The 27876-nt window shown below is 35.5% G+C and overlaps 1 protein-coding gene across 1 annotated transcript; it reads left to right on the top strand.

Annotated features, from left to right (window-relative positions):
* The first annotated feature begins 1444 nt into the window (after positions 1–1444).
* Positions 1445–27725, top strand: LOC150087419 (inosine triphosphate pyrophosphatase). Its single transcript, XM_090372478.1, has 4 exons — positions 1445–1640; positions 15039–15126; positions 19859–20071; positions 27456–27725. Exons 1-4 carry the CDS (start codon positions 1606–1608, stop codon positions 27723–27725), a joined length of 606 nt encoding a protein of 201 aa, XP_090228604.1. The 5' UTR covers positions 1445–1605.
* Positions 27726–27876: the final 151 nt, after the last annotated feature.

A 27876-nucleotide genomic window follows, 5' to 3' on the forward strand; every position in this document is an offset into this window, starting at 1 on the left:
TGGTAGAAAAGGAAAGCAAGTAAGTTTATGTAGAATATTTATTAACAGAAACGGTGTTATAAAGAAATAAACGAAAGAAAAGCTAATGGACAGGATAGTCAGTAAAGAACTGAAACCAGATGAACATTATATTGTAAGTGATAGAAAGTAGAGTCAATAACTTGGGAGAAGAGAGAAAAAAAAGTGTGTGAGTGTTACTCATCTGTGATTAGAAGTATCTGAAAAATAAGGAAAGTTGTTAAACCTGAAAAGGGTCAAGTTTATGGAATGTATAACTAGTAATAACAGTGTATAATATTTATTCTGTAGAAATTCAGTAGAACATTCCTCTCTAGAGTATATAGGATGAAGGTGAAACTTAATGGAATTATCCCTTGTATATTAAAAGTACATATGCGTAACCTCAAATGATTGTATTGGTTAAACTATTAGCATTCTATATAGCAGATGTGGAAGTTAAATCTAGATTGTTTTATCAAGAGCTTTGTGTGTGATATTGACACCAAGCATTAACTATAAGTCACGGGAACTATTCTAGCACGGGGAGATAATAACACAAATAAGAGAAAATTAGTATTTCCTCCAACTTGGATCTTCTGATACAAAAACCCTTAATGACAAAGGAGTGAGTAAGAAAGGGTGCCGATTAACTGCGCAGCGGATAGCTTGTGGGTCTTGGAAGGGAAGAGAGGAAACCCCCCTTTGCTTCAAGAAAGGTTAGAAAAAAATAAATTTCTTAAGCATCGGCCTAATGAAGGTTCCAATGAGGGATGAGATTTGTAAGGATAATAAATCCTAGAGCTCGAAACAAAACTGCCGTTCCAACAATCGGCGGGCCAGTTTGTTATTGTTTAGATTGCTATTGTATTTGTTATTGATATTAGTATAAATAAATCTATTAGCCCCCACAGAAGAATGAAAGGGACAGTAACTCCTTCAACTCATACCACTCAAAAACTCATAAACTGCTCAAATAGGCAACACTTCCCCGTTTCTAATTATTTTTGTTGCTGCTCCGAAAAAATTGCTGTATTGCCGTTAATTCCGTTGTTTTATAGGTCCGCCGTACTGTTATGTCGCGTGTCGCGTGACATTCACCACGTACAGTTGTCGCGATTGGGCGCCTTCGTAGCCAAGTGGGAAGGAGCAGCATGCGTAGCACACGCTTCTTGATTAGACTGGGGTTCGAGCCCATCACCACCAAATACGGAGGATGCGGAAAGGTCAGGGAATAACCACCGCATATTCCCGGAGCAATATGGCCTTAGTTGCTAATGCTCCTAAAAACCAAATAACAAACAAACAAACAGTTGTCGCGAAGAAGAGGGAGAACGCAGTGAGTGGGCGGAGTTACGAACCGTACGTCACTGCTTTTCCCCTCTTCTTCTCCACGTGATTTTCAAAGGGGCATCGTGTTTTGGAGTTTACCATTTATTTTAATGCACTGAACTTATTATATTTATTTATCTTTACACAGAACGGCCATTACTGCTGTACTACTAGTATCAAGACTGTGCCAGTCATGTGACGGAAAGCTACCCCACGTGTTCCACTATTGAACGGCTTTGCAGCCTCCGTTATAATACAAACACTGATGAAGATCAAATGTATTTAGCTAGCAGAAACGTTTGTATTTCCAGGTAATATTAATACAGTGTTAAAGGCTTAAGGTCAGATTTGTTTATTACTGTATGGTGAGAAAGTTATTTTCCGTAACCAGGGTGGTATACCAATATACCTCGGTAGTTGCCCCTTCTGATTCGATTGCCGCTTTTCTTTATTATAAACGTAGGGCCTACGTTTATAATAAATAATACGTTTATTTTACTGTACCGTCTACAGTAAGCATACCCTTAGCCATAATTATGAGAGCATCCTTGGATTCAGGAGAGGTCCCCATAGACTGGAGATGTGCAAATGTATCCCCAAAGTGTGACACAAATAATTATACACCTATTAGTTTAACTTCTGTTTCGGGGAAAATAATGGAGTCACTGGTTAAAGAAGTGATGCAGGATCATCAAGACAAGGCTGCACCAATAGTTCAGACACAGCATTATAAGCCTTGTCTGACTAATTTGATTGGATACTAAGATGTGGTCACAAACTAGATAAAAATAATTTTGATATCATATACTTGGATTTCAGGAAAACTTTTGATACTATTGCACATGGAAGACTGCTGTACAAATTGGAGCCGTATGGCATTAAGGTAAAGTGACCAGACGTCCTGGATTATGCGGAACAGTCCCTGATTTCAGTCGTTTGCCCCGCATTGCAAACCGCCCCGGAAAGTGTCCCGGATTGGACATGTAGCCTCTACATGTCCAAATCCGGTGGCAAACATAATACAAATCAATTTGCATTATGGGTACAACAGAAAGTTTTTTTCGGTAATGAATAAGCTGTGGATGTCGAAAAAAAAAAAAAAAAACAACTGACCATAGCAACACTGAAAGCAATACTACAAATTATGTGCAATTTTGCTAATTCTTGTAAAGAATTTTATGTGGAAATAGCAAATAATGAAGAATTATTTTTAAAAAAATCACTCAGCGGAAATATATAATTATATTATTTAAATTTTTTTGTTTTTATTGTTAAAAGAAGTATGTATTTTTATTATTCGTATTATTTCACAGAAAAACGTAACCTTTTTTCACTAAACAAAAATGAAAGTCCATTAAAAACATGACCCCCTCTGCCCCCCCCCCCATTCTAATAACTATTTTTCTCAGTTCATGTCCTTCACACAAACTTCTGTTTGTCATTGTGCGTAACACGAAGGGTACCTTTCCTGACTTAAAATATAATATTTCAAGATTTTAATATTTCTTAATATCCTATACAGTACATTATATTTATTATCCTATTTTTATTTGGTCTAAAATTCAAAACATCGTTTTAAATTCAAAATGAAGATGCAGATTCTCTACCAGAGAAAATCACAATAAGTTTGTGTCTCTATCACACAAGTTGTCTGTCCAACATGAGGGGTACCTATACTGAATTTCAGCTTTTCTGTGAAAAGAAAAAAATAATAATATATATATATATATATATATTGGCTATATTTGTTTTTTTTTTTTTTTGATATTTTTCTTTTATTTTAGTGTGATATTTTATTTTATAAGTTTAGTTCAAAGAAGTATATGTATTTAATTTATATTTTGTATATGAATATTTTTTTTATAAATAAAAAAATAAATTTTAAAAATATATGTGTATATTGTTTCTGGGTGGTGGTGGTGGGGGGTTGTAACCCCCCCAGATGTCCCACATTGGAATACTAAGGATCTGGTCATTTTACATTAAGGGCAAGTAGCTGCAATGGAGAGATAAAGGGATGGTTGAGTGGGAGATGGCAGAAAGTGGTAATAAATAGACACTTCTCTACGTGGACTAATGTTATTAGTGGAGTCCCCAAGGGTTTGGTGCAAGGCCCATTGTTGTTTTGTGTATTTGTTAATGCTATTGATGAAGGTATATCAGGTTTAATGTCCAAGTTTACAGATGATACAAAGGTTGAGAGGGTTGTTAATGATAGTAAAGATAGTATGCTACTGCAACAGGATCTAGAAAAGTTAGGTAGATGGGCTGAGAAGTCTCAACTGAAGTTAAATATTGACAAATGAAAAGTACTGCATATGGGTAGCAGTAACCAAAGAGAAACATACCAACTGTGGTACTACACTCAGAGAGAGAGAGATGGAAAATGAAAAAGACCAAGGGATAATTGTGTAGTCAGATATGAAGCTCTGAGCAGTGAAGATGGGCTGCCAGAGCAGGTCACATAGTTTTGTCAATTATATATAGGAATTTGCTAGCAGAGACAAGGATGTAATTATATCTTTGTATAAGGCAATGGTCAGGTCACACCTTGAGTACTGCGTACAGGTCTGGAGGCCTTATTTTAAGTAGGGTGTAGAGTTGCTAGAACGAGTACAAAGAAAGGCAACAAGATTGGTGAGGGGAACAAAGGGATCCTCTTCCCAGGAGAGGCTTAAATTCTGTAAATTGCAGCATCTGGAGACTATGCACTTGTGAGGTGATCTGCTTGAGGTGTACAAGGCCTTGAATGTTTTGAGCAGGCTCAATGTTGATGAGATGCTTCCACTTGCTCAGATTAAGAACCTGAGGGGACAGATTAAAATCGAGAAAAGACAGTTGTAGAATAGATATTTGTGAACGTTTGCCTTTAGCTGGTGGGTAGTTGATTGCTGGAACAGTCTTCCATCAGTTGTTGTGGAAGTTGATAGCTTTAATAAATTTATAGCTGAACTAGACAAACATTTGGAACAAATGGATGGGTGAAATGGGAAGAGTTTTTTTTTTTTTTTTTTTGGCTGATACTCTGTAAGCTTGCTTTCTTGCATCATATGCCTCAACTAATGCTAATAATGCTTGTTACAGTTTTAAATGTTTTCATCAAGCAATTATTGATAAAATAAATAATGAAGGGAAGTTGATTGGACTAAAAAGGAAATAAATCAAATTAGTATTATGGATCAGAGACACTGCTAAGGCAAATTAACTCTATGACCACAATGTATAAAAGAATGAAAACTTTAAAAAGGGGAAAAATTATCATAAAAAGGCTGAACTCCAGATTGGGCAAATGTCACTGTGTTGTGTGCATGGCCAAATTCGTGATGGATTCAAGCAAAAGAAGTGTGGGTTTTTTAATAGGTTATGAAAAGGTTATGTTAGTTTACGCCAGTAATTCGGGACGGATTCGAGCAAAAGAAGCCAGTTTTTCCAGAGGTGTGCTCATAATCTGGAATATAATCCATAAAAGAACAGAAAAGAAAAATTAGCATTGCAAACACCAGTGGCTGTATTAATGCACATTCCACTACCTGCTGCTTATAATAACTAAGATTAAAATAAATAAATAAAATACATGCCAGTAGTATGCAAATCAGTAGAGCGAAAATATAAATGAGCCATACATAACAAAACAAAAAAGGTGGAAGGGGGGTGAAAAAAAAGAGTACTGTAGAAGGAATGTGCCTAAAATAAGTTAGAAAGACCAAAATGTACAATACCAAAATATTTTCAAAAATGCAAATTAATTGAAAATTTAGCAGTGCCCTTCTGATGGCACCAGGTCCAAATTATGTGAAATTTTTCTTTTTTCTTGTTTTCTTCTTTTTTTTTTTTCTGTTTCTGTTCTTTTGCGCACACACACACACGTACATTATTTATGGGGTTCTGTATTTGTGTTTATATACTTACCTATCTTGCAACTGGCTGCAAAGATAAAGCTTGTTAGTATAACCTATATATATAATATAATTATATTTTTTACGTACACTGTGTGTTTTGTTGTTCTAGGCAATTTGTCACCAAATACGGAGGATGCGGAAAGGTCAGGGAATGACCACCGCATTTCCCAGAGCAATATGGCCTTAGTTGCTAATGCTCCTAAAAAAAAAAAAAATAGGCAATTTGTGGTTTAGCTAACAGGTGGCAAAATTAGGTAAGCAATTAAGATAGAAATAGACACTCCTGCCTTGTATTACACTAATAGCCCAGAGTGTGGAAAATTTTAGTTGTAGGAAAATGAACAATGTGGGACATTGATTTTACATTTGTTTTTTTTTTTCACATATATTTGTTTTATTTCAATGAAATACCTATTATATAGGTATTTCTGTGAAATAATAAAAATACATACTTCTTTTAACAATGAAAACAACAGAAATTAAATATTTTTCCGTGTAGCATAATTTTGACAACTTAAATCCCAGACGTCTGGTCACTTTATGCTTGGGTTATTTGGGAGTGCGATTTCCCATCCATGATAGTAATGGCCCTGGACATGGTAAATATGTGTGTATATAAGTAATTGTATGTATACATACAACTACTTACGGATGTAAATCTCTACCATGTCCAGGGTCGTTACTAGCATGGACAGGAAATCGCACTCTTGGATAACCTAAGCACTAACTTTATATTCTTCAGTCATATACTGTTCACTTTTCTACAACTAAAATTTTCCACACTGTGGGCTATTAGCGTAATACAGGGGCAAGAGTGTCTTTTCTATCCTAATTACTTACTAATTGTCTCCTGTTAGCTTGCTATACATTTGCCTATAACCACAAAATACAACTTGTACACAAAAAATATAAATATATATTATATATATAATAAGTAAGTATATAAAAGATGTAGAGATAAGAGAAGGAAGTATATATCCATATACAGGTATGAAATTTAATATATTTACATGCTGACTTTATATATTCCCCCCTCCCCTTATAGTTTTGCTTTTTTTTTTTTTTTTTAATACTATGTAATGATATCATTCTCCCTTGCCATGGCATGTACATTAAGTTAGAAACAAAGGACACTATATTGCCATCTTGTTGCACAATTCTAGTGGTTGACATTTAATAACGATGCCAGGATTGTGTGTGATACAACAATATGATTTTGTATTATAATATCGACTTATTTCTGTGTATATGTATTAATTTTTTTTTTTTATATATTGTCTTCTCTTCTCTCTGCATGTTTTATTTACTTATTTATTATACTATTATGGGCATTAGATTCTTTCTGGCCGTCAGTTGCCAGGATTGAGATCCGCAGACTGAGCAGGCCACTGCAGCAAAGAAAAGTCATTGTCATGTTCCTGGAACCATTCCATAGTGATTCGGGCTTTGTGCACCGGTGCATTATCCTGCTGGAAGTAACCATCTGACTGAGGATAAACTGTCAACATGAACGGATGCACTTGGTCAGCAACGATGTTTAGGTATGATGTGGCATTCAGATACGAATCTATGGGTATGAATGGACCCAACGTGAGCCAAAAAAACATTCCGCACATCATAACACTGCCCCCACACCTTACACAGTAGTCATCAGACATGACCGGTCCATGGATTCATGTTGTTTTTGCCAAATTCTGAGCCTTCCATCAACATGATGCACCAACAACTTCAACTCGTCAGACCAAGCAACTGTTTTTCAATCCTCAATAGTCCAGTGCTGGTGTTGCCGTGCCCACAGGAGGTGTGCTCTCTTGTTCTTCATTGATAACAAAGATACATAATGTGGCCGTCGGCTGTTGTAGCTCATTTGCAACAAAGTACGACGTGGTCTGTTGCGATATTTTGTTCTGTGCACCAAGGTTGTATTCTGACATGATGTGTGACATTGTGGCCCATCTGTTTGCTTGCACAATTCTAGCCATCCTCCTCTGATCTCTCTCATCAACAAGCGATTTTCTTCTACAGGAGTGCCATTGAGAGGATGTTTTCTGTTCGTTGCATGATTCTCAATATACCCTTGAAACTGGTGCGTGAAAAGTTCAGGAGAACTGCCGTTTCAGAGATGCTTTCTCCAGCATGCCTTGCACCTACTACCACGCCACGTTCGAAGTCCATTAGATCACTCCTTTTCCCCATTCTTGCTACGGTTTGTACGCTTAACTGATACTAGAAAGTTTGTTTTGCTGCATTTATATCCACAACTGTGGTCATGTGACTTGCAACTTTGTGTGACAAACCATTTGTGTGCACAGCAGGGGTTTACCTAATAAAGTGGCAGCACAATGTATATAGTGTATAGTATGTTGATAATCATTAATATATGGAATTTATGGACTAGTGCCATTGCAGTGGCAATATGTACAATACGTCCATAATATAATATAATATACATATATATATATACATATACACATACGTACTGATCTCAATTAATCTGTCTGCGAGTGCATTGTGCAAAACGGAAACGTGTTAATCGAACTCTGACGATATTAAGAGTAGGAGACTGGGGAATTACTTACAGGTCAATGTTGAAAAAAAGCCGTGAGCTATGGTTGAATTTGAAAGTGTCTGCAATTCTGCCCAGACATGATAGGAGTGAGTATATGGTGAGAGCCTTGTCGATCAATTCGGCCCTGGAGAGATTGTGCAAGGCTCAAGGGGTAGAATTTTTATCAGCCTCATCTGTGCTTGTTAACAGGAGAGACCTTCTACAGGGATGGGATACACTTAAATAGAAAGGGTGCAAGAATAGACAGGAAAGACAGGGAGGAAGGGTTATGCTATTAGATAAGAATCACAAAATCCAAGGAAGTACAGCTAGTTGACATGGGTGGACAGAGCAGTGTCGAGTCAGTCTTGTTTGGTGTGACATAAGCATCGGGAAAGCAAAATTGAGAGTAGGAGTGTGTTATAGGCCTAATGACTCTGATGAGTATAATAAACAACTGTATAGAAAAATAGAGTGGGCCAGTAAATCAGATTGTCTTATAATGGGGGGGTTTTAATTTCCCAGGTATTGACTGGAATTTGTGGGTTGGTCACTCACACACTAGCAAAGCTTTTGTGGATTTATTGGTTGATTGTTTTGTACAGAAGCATGTTTGGGAGGCAATTAGAGGGAGTAATATTCTTGATCTGGTTATCAGTAGTGATTCTTCATGCATTAAGAATTGGCAGATAAAGAAACCACTAGGTGGCAGTGATCACAGTGTGCTGAAGTGGGATTTACTCAAAGAGGTAACTACCATCAGGAGAAAAGAGAAAGGTTTTTGCTTTCATAAAGGTGACTAGGTTGGCCCAAGACATTTTTTAAATTCTATACGGTGGGACTAACTGATGTTACCAACAGCAAATTCGAAATGGGAAGCATTCAAAGAACTTATCTTGGAAGTTACTAGGCTTTTCAGAACAACTAAGAAATATTGTTCAAGGTTTAGGCCTAAACGGATGTCAGATGAACAATGAGACATGTGGCAGAGAAGAAAAATGCATGGGATACATATAAATTAATGGGTGACACAGAAGCCTATGATAGATATAAGCTGGACTGTAACAAAGTCACAAAGGAGATTAGGCAGGCAAAGACAGATTATGAGAAATCCTTGGCAAAGGATGCAAAGAAAAACAGCAAAGTTCTTTACCTATGTAAATTCTAGAAGGAAAGGGATGAATCAGATTTGTCCACTGGATATTGATGGTTCAACTGTTGATGATCCTGCTCAGGTGGCTAACAAACTAAATGAGTATTTTGCATCTACATTACCCATGGGGTGTTATTCAGGGAGGGGAATGCCAGAGGTGAGTTAAACCCTGGCAGTGAGCTGGTTGATTTTGTAATAACTGAGAGGAAAGTGGAGGAGAAATTGTTGAAGATAAACATAACAAAGGGACCTGGAGTGGATGGGTTCTATCCAGTTATTTTAAAGGAGGCAGCAAAGGAAGTAAGCAAACCCTTAGCCATAATTATTATATGAGAGCGTCTTTAGACTCAGGGGAGGTACCCATGGACTGGAGATGTGCAAATGTGACCCCAATTCACAAAGGAGGATCAAAGGGCAACACAAGTAATTATAGACCTGTTAGTTTAACTTCTGTTCCAGGAAAATTAATGGAGGCACTGGTTAAAGAAGCACTGCAGGATCATCTAGACAAGACTTCAGTTATAGCTCGGAAACAGCATGGTTTTGTAAAGGGAAAGTCTTGTCTGACCAACTTGAATGGATACTATGATGTGGTCACAAAGGAACTGGATGCAGGGAATAACTTTGATATCATATATTTGGATCTTAGAAAGGCTTTTTATACTGTTGCACATGGAAGACTGCTGCACAAATTGGAGCAGTGCGGCATTGGAGGCAAATTGCTGCTATGGATAAAGGGATGGTTGAGTGGCAGAAGACAGAGTGGTAATCAATGGACACTGCTCATTGTGGACTAATGTTATTAGTGGGGTCCCTCGAGGTTCAGTATTGAGTCCATTGTTGTCTTCTGTATTTATAAATGATATTGATGATGGTATATCAAGCTTAATGTCCAAGTTTGCAGACGATACGAAGGTTGGCAGGGTTGTTAAGGATACTAATGACAGTGTGCGCTGCTGCAACAGGATCTAGAAAAGTTGAGCAGATGAGCTGAGAGGTGGCAAATGAAGTTTAACATTGACAAATGTAAAGTACTACATATGGGAAGCAGTAACCCCAGAATGACATATCAACTCTGTGGTACTTCACTGACAATGGTAGAGAACGAAAAGGACCTGGGGGTAATTGTGCAGGCAGATATGAAGTTTTCTGAGCAGTGCAGACCGTCTGCAAGAGTAGTTCAGTGTTTTGTCAATGATGTACAGGAATTTTTCTAGCAGAGATGAGGTGATTATCCCCTTATATAAGGCAATGGTCAGGCCACACCTTGAATACTGTATACAGGTCTGGAGGCCTCATTTTAAGAAGGATGTAGAGCTGTTGGAACGAGTACAGAGAAGGGAAACAAGATTAGTGAATGGAACAAAGGTTTGTTCTTATGAAGAAAGGCTTAAATTTCGCAAATTACAGTGTCTGGAGACTAGGCACCTGCGATGTGATCTGAGGTGTATAATGCCTTGAATGGTTTGAGCATGCTCAGTGCTGATGGAATTCTTCCTCTTTCTCAGAATAATCATTTGAGAGGCATAAATTCAAATTGAGGAAAGACAGATGTAGGATAGATGTGTGAAAGTTTGCCTTTAGCCAGCGGGTGGTTGGTTGGTGAAACAGACTTCCATCCTTTGTTGTGGAAGTTGATAGCCTAAATAAATTTAAGCCCGAGCTGGACAGGTACTTGGAACGAACGGAGGGGTGAAATGGGAGCGTTTTTTTTTTTTTTTTTTTGACTGATGCTGCAAAAGCTTGCTTTCTTGCATCATATATCTCCAGACCCATTGATTTACCAGGAGTGACAGTATCACTTGTCAAAGCACCATCATCTTCAAATCCGTCAATGTTATAAATAATTAAAGGCCAGATTTTTTTTTCCAGACTGAATTTAAGCACCTGGTGGAAACGTCATTCCAAGAACTTATGGCGCCTCCGTAGCCAGGTGGGAAGGAGCAGCAGTGCGTAGCATACGCTTCTTGATTAGACCGGGGTTCGAGCCCATCACAACCAAATACGGAGGCTGCGGAAAGGTCAGGGAGTGACCACCGCATATCCCGGAGCAATATGGCCTTAGTTGCTAATGCTCCTAAAAAGATAAATAACAATAACCAAGAACTTATCGTCAGCCTCACACAGTCAAGCATGTTGAACTTCAACCTCCAAAAATCTTTGAATGTGAGAGCATTTTCACCAGAGGCTGCTGCAAAGCAACTTGCGAATACTTTCGTGGTGTAGATTTTCTTGAAGTTTGCAACCACTTACTGGTTTGGTTGAAGAAGAGGAGTGGTGTTGGGTGGCAAAAATTTGACTTGAACAAAGTCAAATCATACCTGAAGAGATTGAACAAGTTTGGGATCTTGGCCTTGCGCATTATCCAGCAGGAGCAGTGCCTTCGCAGGAAGGTTATTTTTCTCAAGGTAACTCTTCACTGAAGGACAGAAAACTTCAAGCTCCCATTAATTGAAGACATATCCTGTAACCCAGGCCTTATTACTGTGCCAAAACGCTCCCAGCATGCATTTGTCAACCTTTTGTTGTTTAAATACTATGGGGTATTAAGAGTGATACACATGCAATGGCTTCAGTTTAAAATCTCAAGAGGCATTGGCACCCAAGAGAAGAGTGAGCCTATCTTTCATAGGCTTATTCCCAGGCAAACCTGCCTCATCCTTAGTGATGTACGTGTTCCTGGGCATTCGCTTCCAGTAGAGGCTGACTTTGTAAATGTTAAAAATCTGCTGGGGAAGCTAACCCTCCTGATCAACTAACTCTTGGAATCAATTTTTAAAGGTTTCACTGCTTTATTATCAGCACTGGATACCTCCCCATGCCTTTCAGCACTTTGATATTTTTTCTTTTTTTGAAGCTCTCGAACCAGCCTCTGCTGGCTTTAAAGTCTTCAAAGCGCACAGTGCTGCCACTGGTTGATGGAGCTTGAAGTTTCAGCTTGTCATAGATCTGAAACAATCATGAGTGATGTTCTGCGCATCACACATTGAACAATAACAAAGACGCTAATTGGTTAAGAACAATCGTACGAGTGATGTTCCGAGCTGCACGTGTCTGAAAATTTCCGCCCATGTATCGTTCCAGCTATATCGGAAAGCCATCGGTACCTGTAAATATCATCAGTACTTAAAATAAAAAATCGTATGGATGGTATATCAGTTCCTGAGAATATCAGATGTCGATGTCATCGTAAGTCAAGGCCCTACTGTACTTTCATGGCATTTAATCCATGTTGTACTTCATTAAAAGAGGGACGGATACCAACTATCATCAGTGCACATCAAATGGATTTATATATTCAACATATCCTACTCATTTTCTTCCACTGGATGTTGTAACTGAGCATTTGATATCACCACAATTACCCTGTATGCAAATTTGTTGTTTATGTTATGAACATGGACAATATGGGATCATTGGACAAGTAATAAATGTAGCAGTTAACGTAAATATGATGGTTCATCAATTACCTAGAGAATTAGATGACGATTATGCCATTAATGTACATATAAAACAAAGACTCATACATAAATCATCATATCTATAAGGATGTGTGCAGAAGAAAATAGTGAAAATATGGTTACAGTATTTGATAAATTCACCTTTGTATAAATTCTATAGCATAAAAGTGAGTGCCGATTTCTTGAGGACAAATGATGATAATGAACAGGAACATTCAGATGAAATTGTGGAACCTGTCAACAATGATCATGAGCTGTTGTTAACTCAACAACAAACATTTATGGTCTGAAGATAAATATTTATGTATAGCACCGGGTCAGAAATCATCTCCAACAAGTTTCATGTTTGATATATATGCAGAAGAACTTTCTTTTCCAGCTATATATTTGGGACATACACGAAAATTTAAAAATGGATTGAAAATTACTCTCTTTTTGATGGCATCGATTGAAATTTGTAGATCTGATTGTTGTGGAGTAACTCCCCAGCAGTTACAAAATTTACAAAATACTAAACTTTATGGAGGCAGTTATCTTACAAAGCAACAAACATTGGCATGCATCCCACGTATGTGCTCTACATTGTTAACAGCAAGTGCCTAATTCTGCCCAGTAACCCATTTGTGTACCTTCCATTTAATGTTCACCAGCCTAGTGCACGTGCTTCACTGTCTAATACATTGCTATTCCATTGTAATTTTTTTTGTATATTAATGTCAGCTGATGAAGGGACCTGTTGTCCTGATATAGCAGAGGTATGATTGTAAATAGTTTAATTTTTTGTAAATATTTGTTTAAAATAATTAAATGCGCATGGCATCTCTCACCTTTTGGCATCTCTCATATTGTGTGATTAACTTCACAACTGGGTCGTCATGTCTGCAATACTAGGGTACCTGCCCACCCACTGATGATAGGCCAATAGCCTTGAAACATGTCTGGGTGGTGGTACTCACTGAGAATAAGTAACAATAGCCTTCTCTATTAGTGAAGCGTTACTTATTTGAGGTAGTGCAGTAGCATGGCAACTCGTCGTGAAGGCAGAGCACAATATGAGAAAGAGCAAATGATGCCCACAACAACTACTTTGTAGTTTTTTTAAGAATGTCTATGGTGTATCAAAACCGATATTATGTAAATATTTGTATAGTTTCGTATTGTATAATGTTATTATTTGTGTAATAATAACATTAATAGAATATACTAACATTATAATGCACTGATCAAAATCTAATCAGGAAATGACCTATGAATTTGTAGTGATGTAATTGCCCTGCCCGCTTCTCCGCCCATTCCCTCGAATAACTGATATAATTGCTCCACCCTCATCTCCCATTTGCTCGAATAAATATCACCAAGAGGAAAACATTTTTAATGTAAGAGAGAAAATAAAGTTTTCACGGTTGTGTTCATAATAGGCAGTGGTCAGGCCACATCTTGTACTGTATACAGAGCTGGAGGCCTCATTTTAGGAAAGATGTAGAGCTGCTGGAACAAGTACAGAGAAGGGCAACAAGATTAGTGAATGGAACAAAGGGTTGCTCTTACGAAGAAAGGCTTAAGTTTTGCAAATTACAGTGTCTGGAGACTAGGCACCCGTGAGGTGATTTGATTGAGGTGTATAAGGCCTTGAATGGTTTGAGCAAGCTCAGTGCCAGATTAATCGTCTGAGGGGACATGAATTCAAATTCAGGAAAGACAGTTGTAGAATAGATGTGCAGAAATTTGGCTTTAGCTAGCGGGTAGTTGGTTGCTGGAACAAACTTCCATCTGTTGTTGTAGAAGCTGACAGCTTAAATAAATTCAAGGCAGAACTAGACAAACGTTTGGAGCAAATGGATGGGTGAAATTGGTTTTTTTTTTTTTTTTTTTTTTGGATGATGCTGTATAAGCTTGCTTTTTTGCATCATAAGCCTCTACCAATGCTAATTCTAATTGATTGAAAATAAAGGTGGCACCACAAAGTGAACCATTTTGAATTATTTCTTGCTGATTTTTGCAATTGCACATGTGTGGGGTCACTTAGACCTCTGCACCTAGAGAAGTATAATAAACAGTTCTTGCAACCAGTTATGGGCTAACCACTAGGGTAGAGCCAGGCCTGAAAAAGGCCAGCAGCAGAAGGTATTTGTTGTGAAGTAAATAGAATCCTTATATCTCCTAATTCATCTTAAGGGAAGCCTGTTCTTTCTCCTGCATGTGTTCCTTCTTTTCATGCGTAGTCTGTCAACTTGGGTGTAGTTAAATATTGTTGCTGAACAGGTTCTCTAACTTTGTTGACAGGCTCTTTGTTCTCACTACTTAGGTGGTAGTAGAATGCTTCACAATGATAGTGGCACTGTGAATATGGCAAGGATCATATAGAAATGGTTTGACAAGCACTCTAAATATATGCATAATTTTCCCCAACTTGTGCAATTCAGATTTGAATTCAATTGAGAACTTGTAAAATCATTTGAAAAATTAAGAGAGAGAGAGAGCAGTTATTTTATCTTGTTATCTTTAACCATAAAGCAAAGTGTCCTTTTTCAGAGGACAAATTTGCTTTTAACTAAATAGTATTGTTTGATATTTGGGTAGGAAACATACTATTAATTTGTGATTTAAAATAATTAAATTACATTAAATTTATTTTTTTTTGTACTTAGCATGTCTCGAGTGTTAGTTCTGGTTACCGGTAATATTAAAAAGCGGGAAGAAATTGCTGCTATTCTAGGTAAAGACTGCCCATTCAAGGTAAATAGTTTGAATGCTCATAGTGTGGGATGTTTTTCCCTCATGAATGATAACGTGGAAACCCTAAAGTTACATTGAAACTGTTTGATAAGTTAACATTTCAGAATAAAAGTCTGTGTTATTTTTAGATTTATCAAGTCTACTTATATTAAATTAATATGTTAGTTTGTAAGACATTATGGTAAACTCTCGAAAGTCTAGCACTTGACAATCCAGAATTCTTTAAAATCTAGCGCATTTTACAAAAAAATCAATATTTTATAAATTGGAAATATTAAGAATGCAATCCAGAATTCATATCAACGATTGTATTTGTCTTTAAGAATCCATGCAAAAAAAGTGACTATTTTGTCTTTATAAGATGCTTGTAGGTCTCAGTGGCAGCTTGTGACTCTGATGTATGGGGGTGCTGCTTCTTAAAGTACATTAAATTGCCTTGATTATAAGACATGTAGACATATAGTAATAATAATAAGCAAGCTAAAAATACTACAAAACATTAACTGGACACTTACCGACCAGGCATTGATTCAACCACTGGAGCAAAATGTGGAACTGTCTAGCGCACAGTTCCGCCTAAGGTTAAACTTCAAAGTTAAGAACGATTTTGTGTTTTTATTCATTTATTATTGAAATGATTATTGGAAGTGATTGTTTTCCCATGAACCAAAGGCCTTAGGCTATGGTTTGGCCTGAATGTCCTAGGCTCTGTTTAATACTTGTATTAAATAAAGCAACAATTTTTTTTTTTTTTTTTTGATTATTGGAAATAGAGAATGAGTATACTATATGTGGGACTTGTTAATAAAAATATTCATTGCATTGCATTGTTCTGTTCTTCACAAAATTTCATATAACTTCATTGACTGTATATTTAGATTTAAAAGCTGGGGTGCTTGCAGTTCCTCAGTGCCTACCAACGAGCCTCCCCTGGTAGGTCTGTTTTCTCCTTAATCTGTTTTTGTGGCCCACTCAACAAAATTGCCATTGCAACAAGTTGCCCTAGTAATGCACTACTTTCAAACAGATTGCCTTGCCAAAAGGCAATCTGTTTAATTGGCTATTTGTTTAAAATGTTATGGTAACCAGGTGAAATGCCACCACTTTGCTTATTGGAGGCTTGAAGTGGTGAAACCCATGTTTAGTCTCTAGAGCAAAGTTTCCTGCATCCCCCCTCCCCCCATACTTCTCCTTCAACCCATGCATGGTACTAAGTACTATAGGTTTTGATACCTTTCATGTTTGGGATTTTCATAAAAAAAAAATGTACTTTTATACATGCACTGTCCTTTGAAATAGTATTCACTGTTGAAGCAGAGAGATCTAATTCCATGCAATAGATGACAAACTTTGTCCTGCTTCTTACTTAATCATTTTCATCTTCATTTCTAAATCAATTTTGTTATGTTTTCTATCACTGCCACCACTTACACTTTCCGTTGGTCACTTTCGCTTCATCACTGTAATAAGTAAATAGGAATGAAGAGAAGATTCATTTATTTATTTATGAAACATTTATTTATTCAATTCCTACTATTAGTTCACACTCTCCCTATATATATTTATATATCTTGTTCAAATTTTCAATCGTTAATAAAATACTTTTTATTCATCCACTCAAGTTCAAATAAATTTTTTTAAACTTGTAGTGGATGACACTTGATGTTAATACAGTTTTTCAAATATTAATTCATTAATTAAATTTAATTAATTAATTTTAGTTTTATATGGAGAAAAAAATTTCTCTTATATAAGATATTTAGCAGGATATAAATTTAGGAATAAAATTGAAATCAACAGGCAGTAGCTCAATCGGTAAAATGCAAGGATTTCAGTATTTTTCACGTGAAGGTGAAGAATGTGAGTTCAATTCTTGCGAAAATCAATAATTTTTTGATAAATTTTTGTTATTCATCCACTCAAGTTCAAATACACTTTTTTAAACTTGTAGTGGATGACACTTGATGTTAATACAGTTTTTTCAAATATTAATTCATTAATTAAATTTAATTAATTAATTTTAGTTTTATATGGGAGAAAAAAATTTCTCTTATATAAGATATTTAGCAGGATATAAATTTAGGAATAAATACCGTCAGTGGCGAAGCGTGTAGATCGCTGGAAAAAAATTTCTTTTTCAGATTCTTTTTTCATTCTGGGTTCTAGTCTGAGTCAAGGAGGGAACAAAATGGAAAATGAAACATGTGAATAAAAATAATAGTCCAACACCATATATAGAAAGGAAAATGGAAAATTGCAAGGAAATTCGCTTTCTATTTTGCCACTTAATATTGTGATTCTGTCATATGTATATACATATTTATATTAATTGTAATTATTTAATAAAAAGTAACTAAATTAAAATTTTTCTTTGTTGACCTAAGTAGGAATTGACTTTAAAAAATTTTTTTTTTATATTACTTGTTTTTCTTATATGATTGAAGATTTCAGTGAATTGGGGAAACACATTTCACCATAATAATGTAAAACCCCACACAATTCCAGTTATCGGGTTTATCACAAATGCAATAAGATAAATTTTATTACCTGTTTATAATGCACTAACAGAAAAGCCCAATAAACCGGAAGGTGCAAATTGTTTTTATTGTTTTATGGTTGTGACCTCCAGAAATGTTCTATTTATCTCTTTAAAAGGTCATTATAAAGAGGACATTTTAGAGAGATAAATAGCTTAGCTATATAGCGAAAATAATAAACTTCCAAGATCTTGGAATGAATTACCAAAAAAAAAAAAAAAAATGTATTATTGGTTCACATTGTGATGTTTTTCACAATACCTCCATTTATTCCTACAGGATGCAAAATACGTTTCCACAATTTTTTTTTAAGTTTACACCGCCTGGTAAAACTTGCGTAAAGTCGAGTATTACATAAGTTGTTTATCATTAATGATTTAATTTTTTAAATTATTTAATATTTAATTTTTACATGTGTATTGTTTTTAATTATTGTTAACTATTACCATTTTTAGAAATATTTGGGTTGTGCAAAACAGTTTGCCTAAGGACCTGTGGTCAAAAAAAATTTGAAAAGCCCAACTTATGGCGTATGGAATTTTCATATGCTATCAAGTGAAGTGAAGTGAAAGGGGGGGGCAGAACACCGGGAGGCAGGAATTAATTTCTGTGTCCCTCCCTCCTTTTTCTTAAGTGCATAAAAGACAAATGGTAATTTTGGTAATTACTATTCCTCTTATAAGGTCACCCCCCTCAAATTCTATATTTAATTTGTGTATATAATTGTTCTGTCTGCTATCTGTTGGGCTAGCAGTTATTCTTCCAGTAATCTGCTGAATTATTAATATATTATTCTTCTTTCTTACCAAAGCCTTTTTTTGGCCTTTTCTTTATAATAATCAATGTATCCAAAAGGATACATTGATTGTTATCAATGTATCCTTTTACTATTAGCAATAGTTTTATTAATCTTATTATTATTATTTATTATGTTTTTTTTTGTGGTTATAGCTTGGGCACATACATATATTTAAACATATATATATATATACTTAAATATTTCAAATTTCAGTTCATAAAAACAAACAAATTTATTCACAATCCAAGAACGTAATTTAATTTAGATGGTATTATGAACAAATATGATGAAAAAAAAGTTTTATGAAACTGTTTATATTTAAAAATAATGTTTAAATATAATGTTCAAATCAAATAGAACACGAACAGCTAGTAAATAGCACTTTTTATGATGTAATTTTTAATATTGGCTACTGTCTTTTCTCATGTCAAGATCATCAAATGTCTTTCAACCGGTTTTTTTTTTTTTCATTTACAGCAAGTATGATTCCCTGATCTGTATTTTGAATGATGAGGGCTGTGATTATTGGGTGGTGAGCAAAGGCACTTAACTTTGCTGTCGTTTCCTGATAAAATTTCATCTGAGGGATGGGTAGGTCCTTATCTATTGCAACTGCTCTGTGGATTTGTATTTGATTTGGTTTTATACTGCTCTGTGGTTTATGAGATAGGGGTTATCCATTGCAACTGCTCTATGGAGGCTCTGTAAAAAATGTCTTAATGTTCTCATATGCATTTAATTATTCCATTTTATTGATTTTATTCTTTTATGTGGTAATTATGAATCATTCTGAGAATTTCAACTGTATCATAAAATTCTTGTTTAGGAAAAATCTTAATTTTAAATAAAATAAAAACATGAAAAGAAGCAGTCTGAATTATAGAAGGGGTCCAAATTCGTGATGGTTACTGTATATTACATGTTTCTATTTCATTTTTTATGATAGAAAGCTATTTTGAAAAAGTAGTTCTTTTAATTTTGTTTATAATGCATATGTTTTTAATCTGTATATGATGATTATGCCCTTGACAGTATACTGGTTTTATAGCCTGCACAACATGCAAAATCAGTCTGAATACACACACAGACATGATACACAATGGCACAATATGGTAAAAGTTGCTAAAATGCTTAAAACCCTACAACAACAAAAAGATGATTTTATTCATCTTGTATATCAGTAGAAAGCAACACTGTTATTATTTTAAACAAATTCCCTCTGTAACCATTGAAGAAGATCCACAAGAAAGAGTCAAAACATCTGGTAATGCTGGTTAATGTCACTTTATATCTAATAATACATTTATTCTGGCTAATGCAGTGTAGTACTGCTACACAGGTATATTATATTTTCAATTTTTGTTATTTATAAAAAAACTTTTTAATTTTGTTTTAGCTGGAAAATAAAGCTATAGATCTTCCAGAGTATCAAGGTGATTCAGATTATATTTGCAAAACCAAGTGTGAAAATGCAGCTGCCATCATTAATGGTCCAGTTCTAGTAGAGGATACATCTTTGTGTTTCAGAGCATTGGGTGGCTTACCAGGGCCATATGTCAAATGGTTTCTAGAAAAAATTGGATCTGAAGGGCTTTATAGAATGTTACAGGTAAGAGGCTGATTAAAATTTGCTAATATAGAGCAATTTTGGAATAATTATTTTATTAACTTAGTTTTTATATTGCGTAATTGTCAAAGGTTGGAAACTACCGGTGTCTTAGACAAGTGAGTTTTGTTTGCATATTTCATTATTTTAGTATAAGGGATCAAGTTTTGTAGGTGCCATGTATCTTTTGTCACTGTGGTATATCGTCTATTTTAAGTAGTTAAAAATAAGTTATGAATCATTCTGAGTATAACTTTTTTAGTTAAACTAGGCTTAACTGAGTATAAATTTATTTTAGCATTAGCAATAGTAGAGGCATATGATAAAGAAAGCAAGCTTATGCCGCATCAGCCAAAAAAAAAAAAAAAAACACTTCCACTTCATCCCTCCTTTTGTTCGAAATACCTGTCCAGCTGAGCCTTAAATTTATTTAGGCTATCAACTTCCACCAACAAACTACCCACAGGCTAAAGGCAAATTTCTGCACATCTAACCTACATCTGTCTTTCCTCAATTGGTTTTATGCACTCTCAGGTGATTAGAGGAAGAATCTCATCGGCATTGACCATACTCAAACCATTCAAGGCTTTATACACCTCAATCAGATCACCTTGCCGGTGCCTAGTCTCAAGACACTAATTTGCAAAACTTAAGCCTTTCTTTGTAAGAGCAACCCTTTGTTTAATTCACTAATCTTGTTGCCCTTCTCTGTACTCGTTCCAGCAGCTCTACATTCTTCTTGAAATGAGGCCTCCAGACCTGTATACAGTACTCAAGGTGTGGCCTGACCATTGCCTTATACAAGGAAATAATCACCTCCTTATCCCTGCTAGAAAAATAACTGTATATCATTGACAAGACACCATGAGCTACTCTTGCAGCCCGTCTGCACTGCTCAGAGAACTTCATATCTGCCTGCACAATTACTCCCAGGTCCTTTTCATTCTCTACATTCTAGTACCACAGAGTTGATACGTTCCTCTAGGGTGTTGCTGTTTCCTATAGGTAGTACTTTACATTTGTCAATGTTAAACTTCATTTGCTACCTCTCAGCACACCTGCTCAACCTTTCCAGATCCTTAACAACCCTGCCAACCTTTGTATCGTCTGCAAACTTGGACATTAAGCTTGATATACCATCATCAATATCATTTATAAATACAGAAAACAATAATGGACCCAAGATTGAACCCTGAGGGCCTCCTCTAATAACATTAGTCCACGATGAGCAGTGTCCATTGATTACCACTCTGTCTTCTACCCCTCAACCACCCCATTATTCATAGCAGCAATTTGCCTCCAATGCCACACTGCTCCAATTTGTGCAGCAGTTTTCCATGTGCAACAGTATCAAAAGCCTTTCTAAGATCCAAATATATAATATCAGAGTTATTCCCTGCGTCCAGTTCTTTTGGAACTGCATCATAGTATCCAATCAAATTGGTCAGGCAAGTCTTTCCCTTAACAAAATCATGCTGTGTCCGAACTATAACTGAAGTCTTGTCTAGATGATCCTGCAGTGCTTCTTTAACCAGTGCCTCCATTAATTTTCCTGGAACAGAAGTTAAACTCACAGGTCTATAATTACTTGTGTCAGCCTTTGATCCTCCTTTGTGAATTGGGGCCACATTTGCACATCTCCAGTCCATGGGTACCTCCCCTGAGTCCAAGGAAGCTCTCATAATTATGGCTAAGGGTTTGCTTACTTCCTTTGCTGCCTCCTTTAATATAACTGGATAGATCCCGTCCACCCTAGGTGCCTTTCTTGTGTTTATCTTCAACAATTTCTCAGTTATTACAAGATTATCTTGCTTACTGCCAGAGTTGATTACACCTCTGGCATTCCCCTCGCTGAATAACTCCTCATGTGTGAATGTCGATGCAAAATATTGATTTAGTTTGTTAGCTACCTGAGCGGGATCATCAACAGTTGAACCATCGATATCAAGTGGACCAATCTGATTCATCCCCTTCCTTCTAGAGTTTTCATAAGTAAAGAACTCCTTGCTGTTTTTATTTGCATCCTTTGCCAAAGATTTCTCGTAATCTGCCTTCGCCTGCCTAACCTCCTTTGTAACTTGGTTACAGTTCAACTTATATCTATCATAGGCTTCTGTGTCACGTGTTCATTTATATGTATCCCATGCATTTTTATTCTCTGCCATATGTCCCATTAGTTCATCTGAAATCCATTTAGTCCTAAACTTGAACAATATTTCTTAGTTGGCATGTAAAGCCTAGTAGCTTCCAAGATAAGTTCTTTGATCTTGGAATAAGTTGGCATGTAAAGCCTAGTAGCTTCCAAGATAAGTTCTTTGAATGCTTCCCATTTTGAATTTGCTGTTGGTAACATCATCAGTTAGTCCCACTGTATAGAATTTAAATACTGTCTCAGACCGCAGTCACCTTTATGAAAGCAAAAATACTTCCCTTTACCCCTGATGATAGTTACCTCTTTGAGTAAATCCTACTTCAGTACACTGTGATCACTGCCACCTAGTGGTTCCTTTATCTGTAGATTCTTAATGCATGAAGAATCACTACTGATAATCAAATCAAGAGTATTACTCCCTCTAGTTGCCTCCTGAACAATCTGATGTAGAAAACAATCATCCAATAAATCCACAAAAGTCTTGCTAGTGTGTGAGTGACCAACCCACAAATTGCAGTCAACATCTGGGAAATTAAAATCCCCCATTATAAGACTCTGATTTACTGGCCCACTCCATTTCCCTGTACAGTTTCTTATTATATTCATCAGAGCCATTAGGCTTATAGCGCACTTCTACTCTCAATTTTGATCTCCCAATGCTTATGTCACACCAAACTGACTCGACACTGCACTGTCCAATGATGTCGACTGGCTTCACTTCCTTGGATTTTATGTGTTTTGTAACTAATAGCACAACCTCTCCTCCCTTCCTATCCTTTCTGTACATATTTTACTCTCCAAATTCCAGTTCTGCTTTCCTTATATCTGTGTGACACCACGTCTCTGATATCCCAACAATATTTGCCTTTGATGTTTTGAGCAATACCTCAGATTCATCAAATTTATTTACCAAACTCCTAGCAGTGGTGTACATGCAAGTATACATGCACCTGTTCCTATTCTTATCTACCTTAACACAACCCACGTGTTTACTTGTACCACAGTGACTCTCAGCAGTCTCTGAAATATCCTGTATCTTGTTTTCCAGGCTGTTTCTCATTCCAATAGAAGTAGTGCAAGAATCACTTTCACCTCTGCCAGTGGCTGCTGTTAATCTTAGTCCTTGTATTCCCCCAAGATAGCATTTTTCCGACGCACCTAACACTGCCTCGATAGCATCAGCAAATATTCTTGCACCCTTTCTATTTAAGTGTATCCCATCCCTGTAGAAGCAGTCTCTCCTGTTAACAAGTACAGACCAGGCTGAAAAAAAATTCTACCTCTTGAGCTTTGCACAATCTTTCCAGGGCCGTATTGATCGACAAGGCTCTCATCATATACTCCCTCCTATCGTGTGTGGTCAGAATTGCAGACACCTTTCAAATTCAACACTAATTCACGGCTTTTTTTCAACAGTGACCTGTACTTATTAAGTAATTCCACTTGTCTCCTACTCTTAATATCATTAGTGCCAACGTGTGCAACTATATCACCTTTAGTGCCCTTAAAAGATGATATCTGCTCTACAACGTCATCAACCTTTGTCCCTGGCAGACATACCCTGGTCCTGTTCCACCTATCCTTTTTACAAAGCATGTTTCCCGTTTCCCTGACAATAGAGTCACCAACAACTACTAGTTCCTTTGGGACCAGCGCATTCTGCCTTTTGGGTTGCCGCTGTGTTGCGTGATGACCAAGTGCAAGCTCTGGTGTTGGTGTGGGCAGCTGAGAGCTTGATAGGCCCTCACTTTTAATCCTTCGAGGGCATCCACCCTGTCCTTCAAGCTCTCATATAGGCCCATAACAACGCTGAGTTGTCGCCTGATTTCCTTACACTCCTTGCATCGCGTGCGCGCACACACAAAGACATCCCCCATGGCAGTATCATGTCCCGTACCCAATGCTCCACAAACATCAAGCAAGTAGTGCATTTTAAAAGGCTGTGATTCAGAGGGCAACTGACCCCCTCAGTTCTCCCCTGAGCCACAGCACTCCCATTAGCTTGAGCCTTTTGCTTTGCTGCTCTGGTCAGAGTCATGATTTCGATTTAATTTCAATAAAATTTCAATTTCAGTACAAAATTAAAACCCTAAATTTGTATCCCAACAGTTATAATGCTATATTTATGTTTCAGTATCAAGTTAAGTATTAATTATTTATTTTTGCTAATTATTTATGTTACGTAATCTAAGTCGTTATATGTATATAGTTAAAAGTACAATTTAATTGACAATGAAGTTCAACAAGATTAATAGATTTACTGATTAATTGACAATATTATGTACTATACTATACTAAGCTTATGCTATCTAGTTCAAGATATTTTGTATCGCGTAACAATGGCGGCAATTTATGAACGGTAAATCTACAGACACTTAAGTATTGATTAACTTCCAAATCTCGCTGTCTCAGTTCAGAATAAACTTAGGATCCTGACTAGCTACTTACAGAAAATAATTTAATATAACAATTGGTTAATATTAAATCAGCTAAATATGTTAAAAAAACCCCTCGTTCAATGGAGCTGCAACTTGTAACACGTGGATTTAATACCCTTACCGATACTAAGTAAAACCTACAAAATCTCTATCTAAGTTACTTTAAACTAAGTATTGTAAATAGGAATATAAAGCTACTCTAGAAAATAAGTTAATATGCCAATTTAAGCTTATGAAACAGAAAATAAATCAGAAAAAACTTCTCTGTTACAGGAGCGGCAATAAGCTACGTCCGCACAGGATTTTTTAATTACAAATAAAACTCCTTGTTCACATTCTTGACTCTCTTGGCTTTGTCTGCAATTATCTATTTCCTCACTGAAACCATCTTTGCAAAAATTAGTCATTTTCACTCACCACTCTATACATTAAAGGATACAAGAGTATATGTAATTTGTATTAATATTAAATTAAGTAAGTATAAATGGATGTGAAAGTTACACAAGGTGCCAGTAATTATAAAGGTGAGGAAAGTAGAAAAAAAAAGTAGTAATTAGTGAAAGGTGAAAGAATGTTAATATCCTAGAAGTTATGATGAATTAAGTAAATTATTGGCTAAATTGCCAAGCCAATATAAAGTGGGGGAATTGCAAAGTAAAATTAGTACAACAAAATATTAATAAAAATAAAATGAAAATGGTATAGCTGTCATCAGATATGGGGGGAAGAAACAAATTTAGCGAAAGGTATAATGCAAAAAATGCTAGATCTGTAAAAAATGCTAGAAAAGTAAACATATAAGAGTATGGTAAATAAGAATCATCAAATATTTTGAGAAATAAATTAATAATTATAATCTATCCAAATTTCATGAAAGTGCTTTCGAGGAAAAAGAACTGGTTAAAATCCAACAAAATAAGTAACACGGTTATTTAAGATTCAAAGGAGGTGCATTTTATGGAACCGATTATAAAAGAACATGACTTAATGGAACATGAAATAACATGCAAAAAGTCTATGTATAAACAATTTCAAGGAAATATTTTTAGTATGGGAAATAATTCCATGTATATAATACTAGATAAATTCACAGGTAGTATCAAGTGTGAATTTACTGTGGAAATAGTAGTAAATGAAACCAAGGAAAAAAGAATCAGTTAACATAATATTCAGTTATGAAGTGATACAAGTAACATGGTGACTAAAGATGAAATAAGTCCATGAAAATGCAACAATTCCAAGGAAACATTTAAGGTATAGAAGAACAGGAAATAATTCCATGTATATAAAATTAGACAGATCCGCAGGTAGAATCAGGTGTAAATTTACAATGGAAATAATAGTAAATGAAACCAAGGAAAAATAATCAGTTGCTTTTATATCCAAAAATGTAGTGATATCATTTCAGGGATATAAGTAATATGGTGAATAAAGATCCAAAGGTGGTGTAGTTATGGATCCAATTATAAAATAACAGGCAATAAGTCCATGTAAATGAAATAATTCCAGGGAACTAACTACAGTATGTAAGAACAGGATATAATTCCATGTATATCAATTTAGATATATCTACATGTAGTATCTGGTGTGGATTCACTGTGGAAAGAAAGAGTAATAAATGTATCCCAGTTGACAAATCCATTGGTAGTGTAGTAAAGAATCAAATTATAAAGAACCAGTTGACAAATCCATTGGTAGTGTAGTAAAGAATCCAATTATAAAGAACCAGTTGACAAATCCATTGGAAGTGTAGGTAAGAATCCAATTATAAAAGAACAGGAAACAAGTTTATGGACATGACAGTTAAGTGGTATAGAATAAATGCTTGAAAAATCCAAGATCCACAAGGTAAATTCTACATATGATATCAAAGCTATTCTAAAACAAATCATTAGAAGTCAGCCAAGACACAATGAGCAGATATATATAAGTAAGCCAAGATTCAACAATCTACTATCCTACTTCTATTGCTATTTTTTGTTTTTATTTGTTTAAAATACTCCTTTTCCCTTCTCCATCCTCAATTTAATACCTCACCTTATATCATTTTCTTGTTTCAAATTTATTTTTTAAACTACATTGATTTCCTATCTATGCAAAATTAAATCCTACACTAAATTCCACATTTTATATTAACCATTTTTATCCCAACTCAATATTTATTTTTACCTAAACAAATTACACTGCATTGGGACTACCTTGCCCATACTTGAAATGAAATTAGCACTTGAAAAAGTGCTAATTTCATTTCATTTCATTCCCTTTTGGCCTTTCACTTTTCTTCTACTACTGTGGACAAGTATAGAAATGCAGTTCCTTATACATTGTCAAGTGTAGTCCCCTAATGAAATACCTTATCATGTATCAATATTTATTTCTGCTGACATCAGATCTAGCATTTTTTGCATTACCTATATTAGACCTTTTGCTAAAATTGTTCCCCCCCCATATCTAATGACAGCTATACCATTTTCATTTTATTTTCATTTTTATTTTCTTTTTATTAATATTTTGTTGTACAGAGTTTACTTTACAGTTCCCCCACCTTTATATTGGCTTGGCAATTCAGCCGATAATTTACTTAATTTATCATAACCTATAGGATATTAACATTCTTTCACCTTTCACTACTTTCCTCACCCTTATAGTTACTGGCACCTTGTGTAACTTTCACATCCATATATACTTACTTAATTTAATTTAATATTAATACAAATATATATATATATATAAAGTTTGTTTTGAGAAAACTGGTAGCTAGGATATGTTGTTTTAGTATTTTTTTGTATTTCTTTAGGGCTGGGAAGATAAAAGAGCTTATGCAGTGTGTAATTTTGCATTTTCTGAGGGACCCGGACATACAGTTAAATTATTCAGTGGTAGAACTGAAGGAACAGTTGTGTCACCCCGTGGTTCTCATGGTTTTGGCTGGGATGTATGTTTTCAACCCGAAGGATATAACAAAACTTATGCAGAATTGGAACCAGAAATAAAGAATAAGATATCTCATCGATTTCGAGCTGTAGAACAGTTAAAAAATTTTTTTTCCATGTATGAAGGTGTTTAATAGTTTGAATCTAATGAAACTGTAAATGAAAAATTGTAATTTATTGTAATAATTAAGCTAATGTATTGTTTCAGGAATCTGTTGTTCTTGAGGAATTTTAATTATTTTTTTTCATTTTTTGATTATGAAAAGACACTAGTTTATTCTCTGT

Source organism: Mastigoproctus giganteus, chromosome 4, assembly GCF_048544385.1.
Source record: "Mastigoproctus giganteus isolate SK-2022 chromosome 4, ASM4854438v1, whole genome shotgun sequence".
Classification (NCBI taxonomy): Eukaryota; Metazoa; Arthropoda; class Arachnida; order Uropygi; family Thelyphonidae; genus Mastigoproctus; species Mastigoproctus giganteus.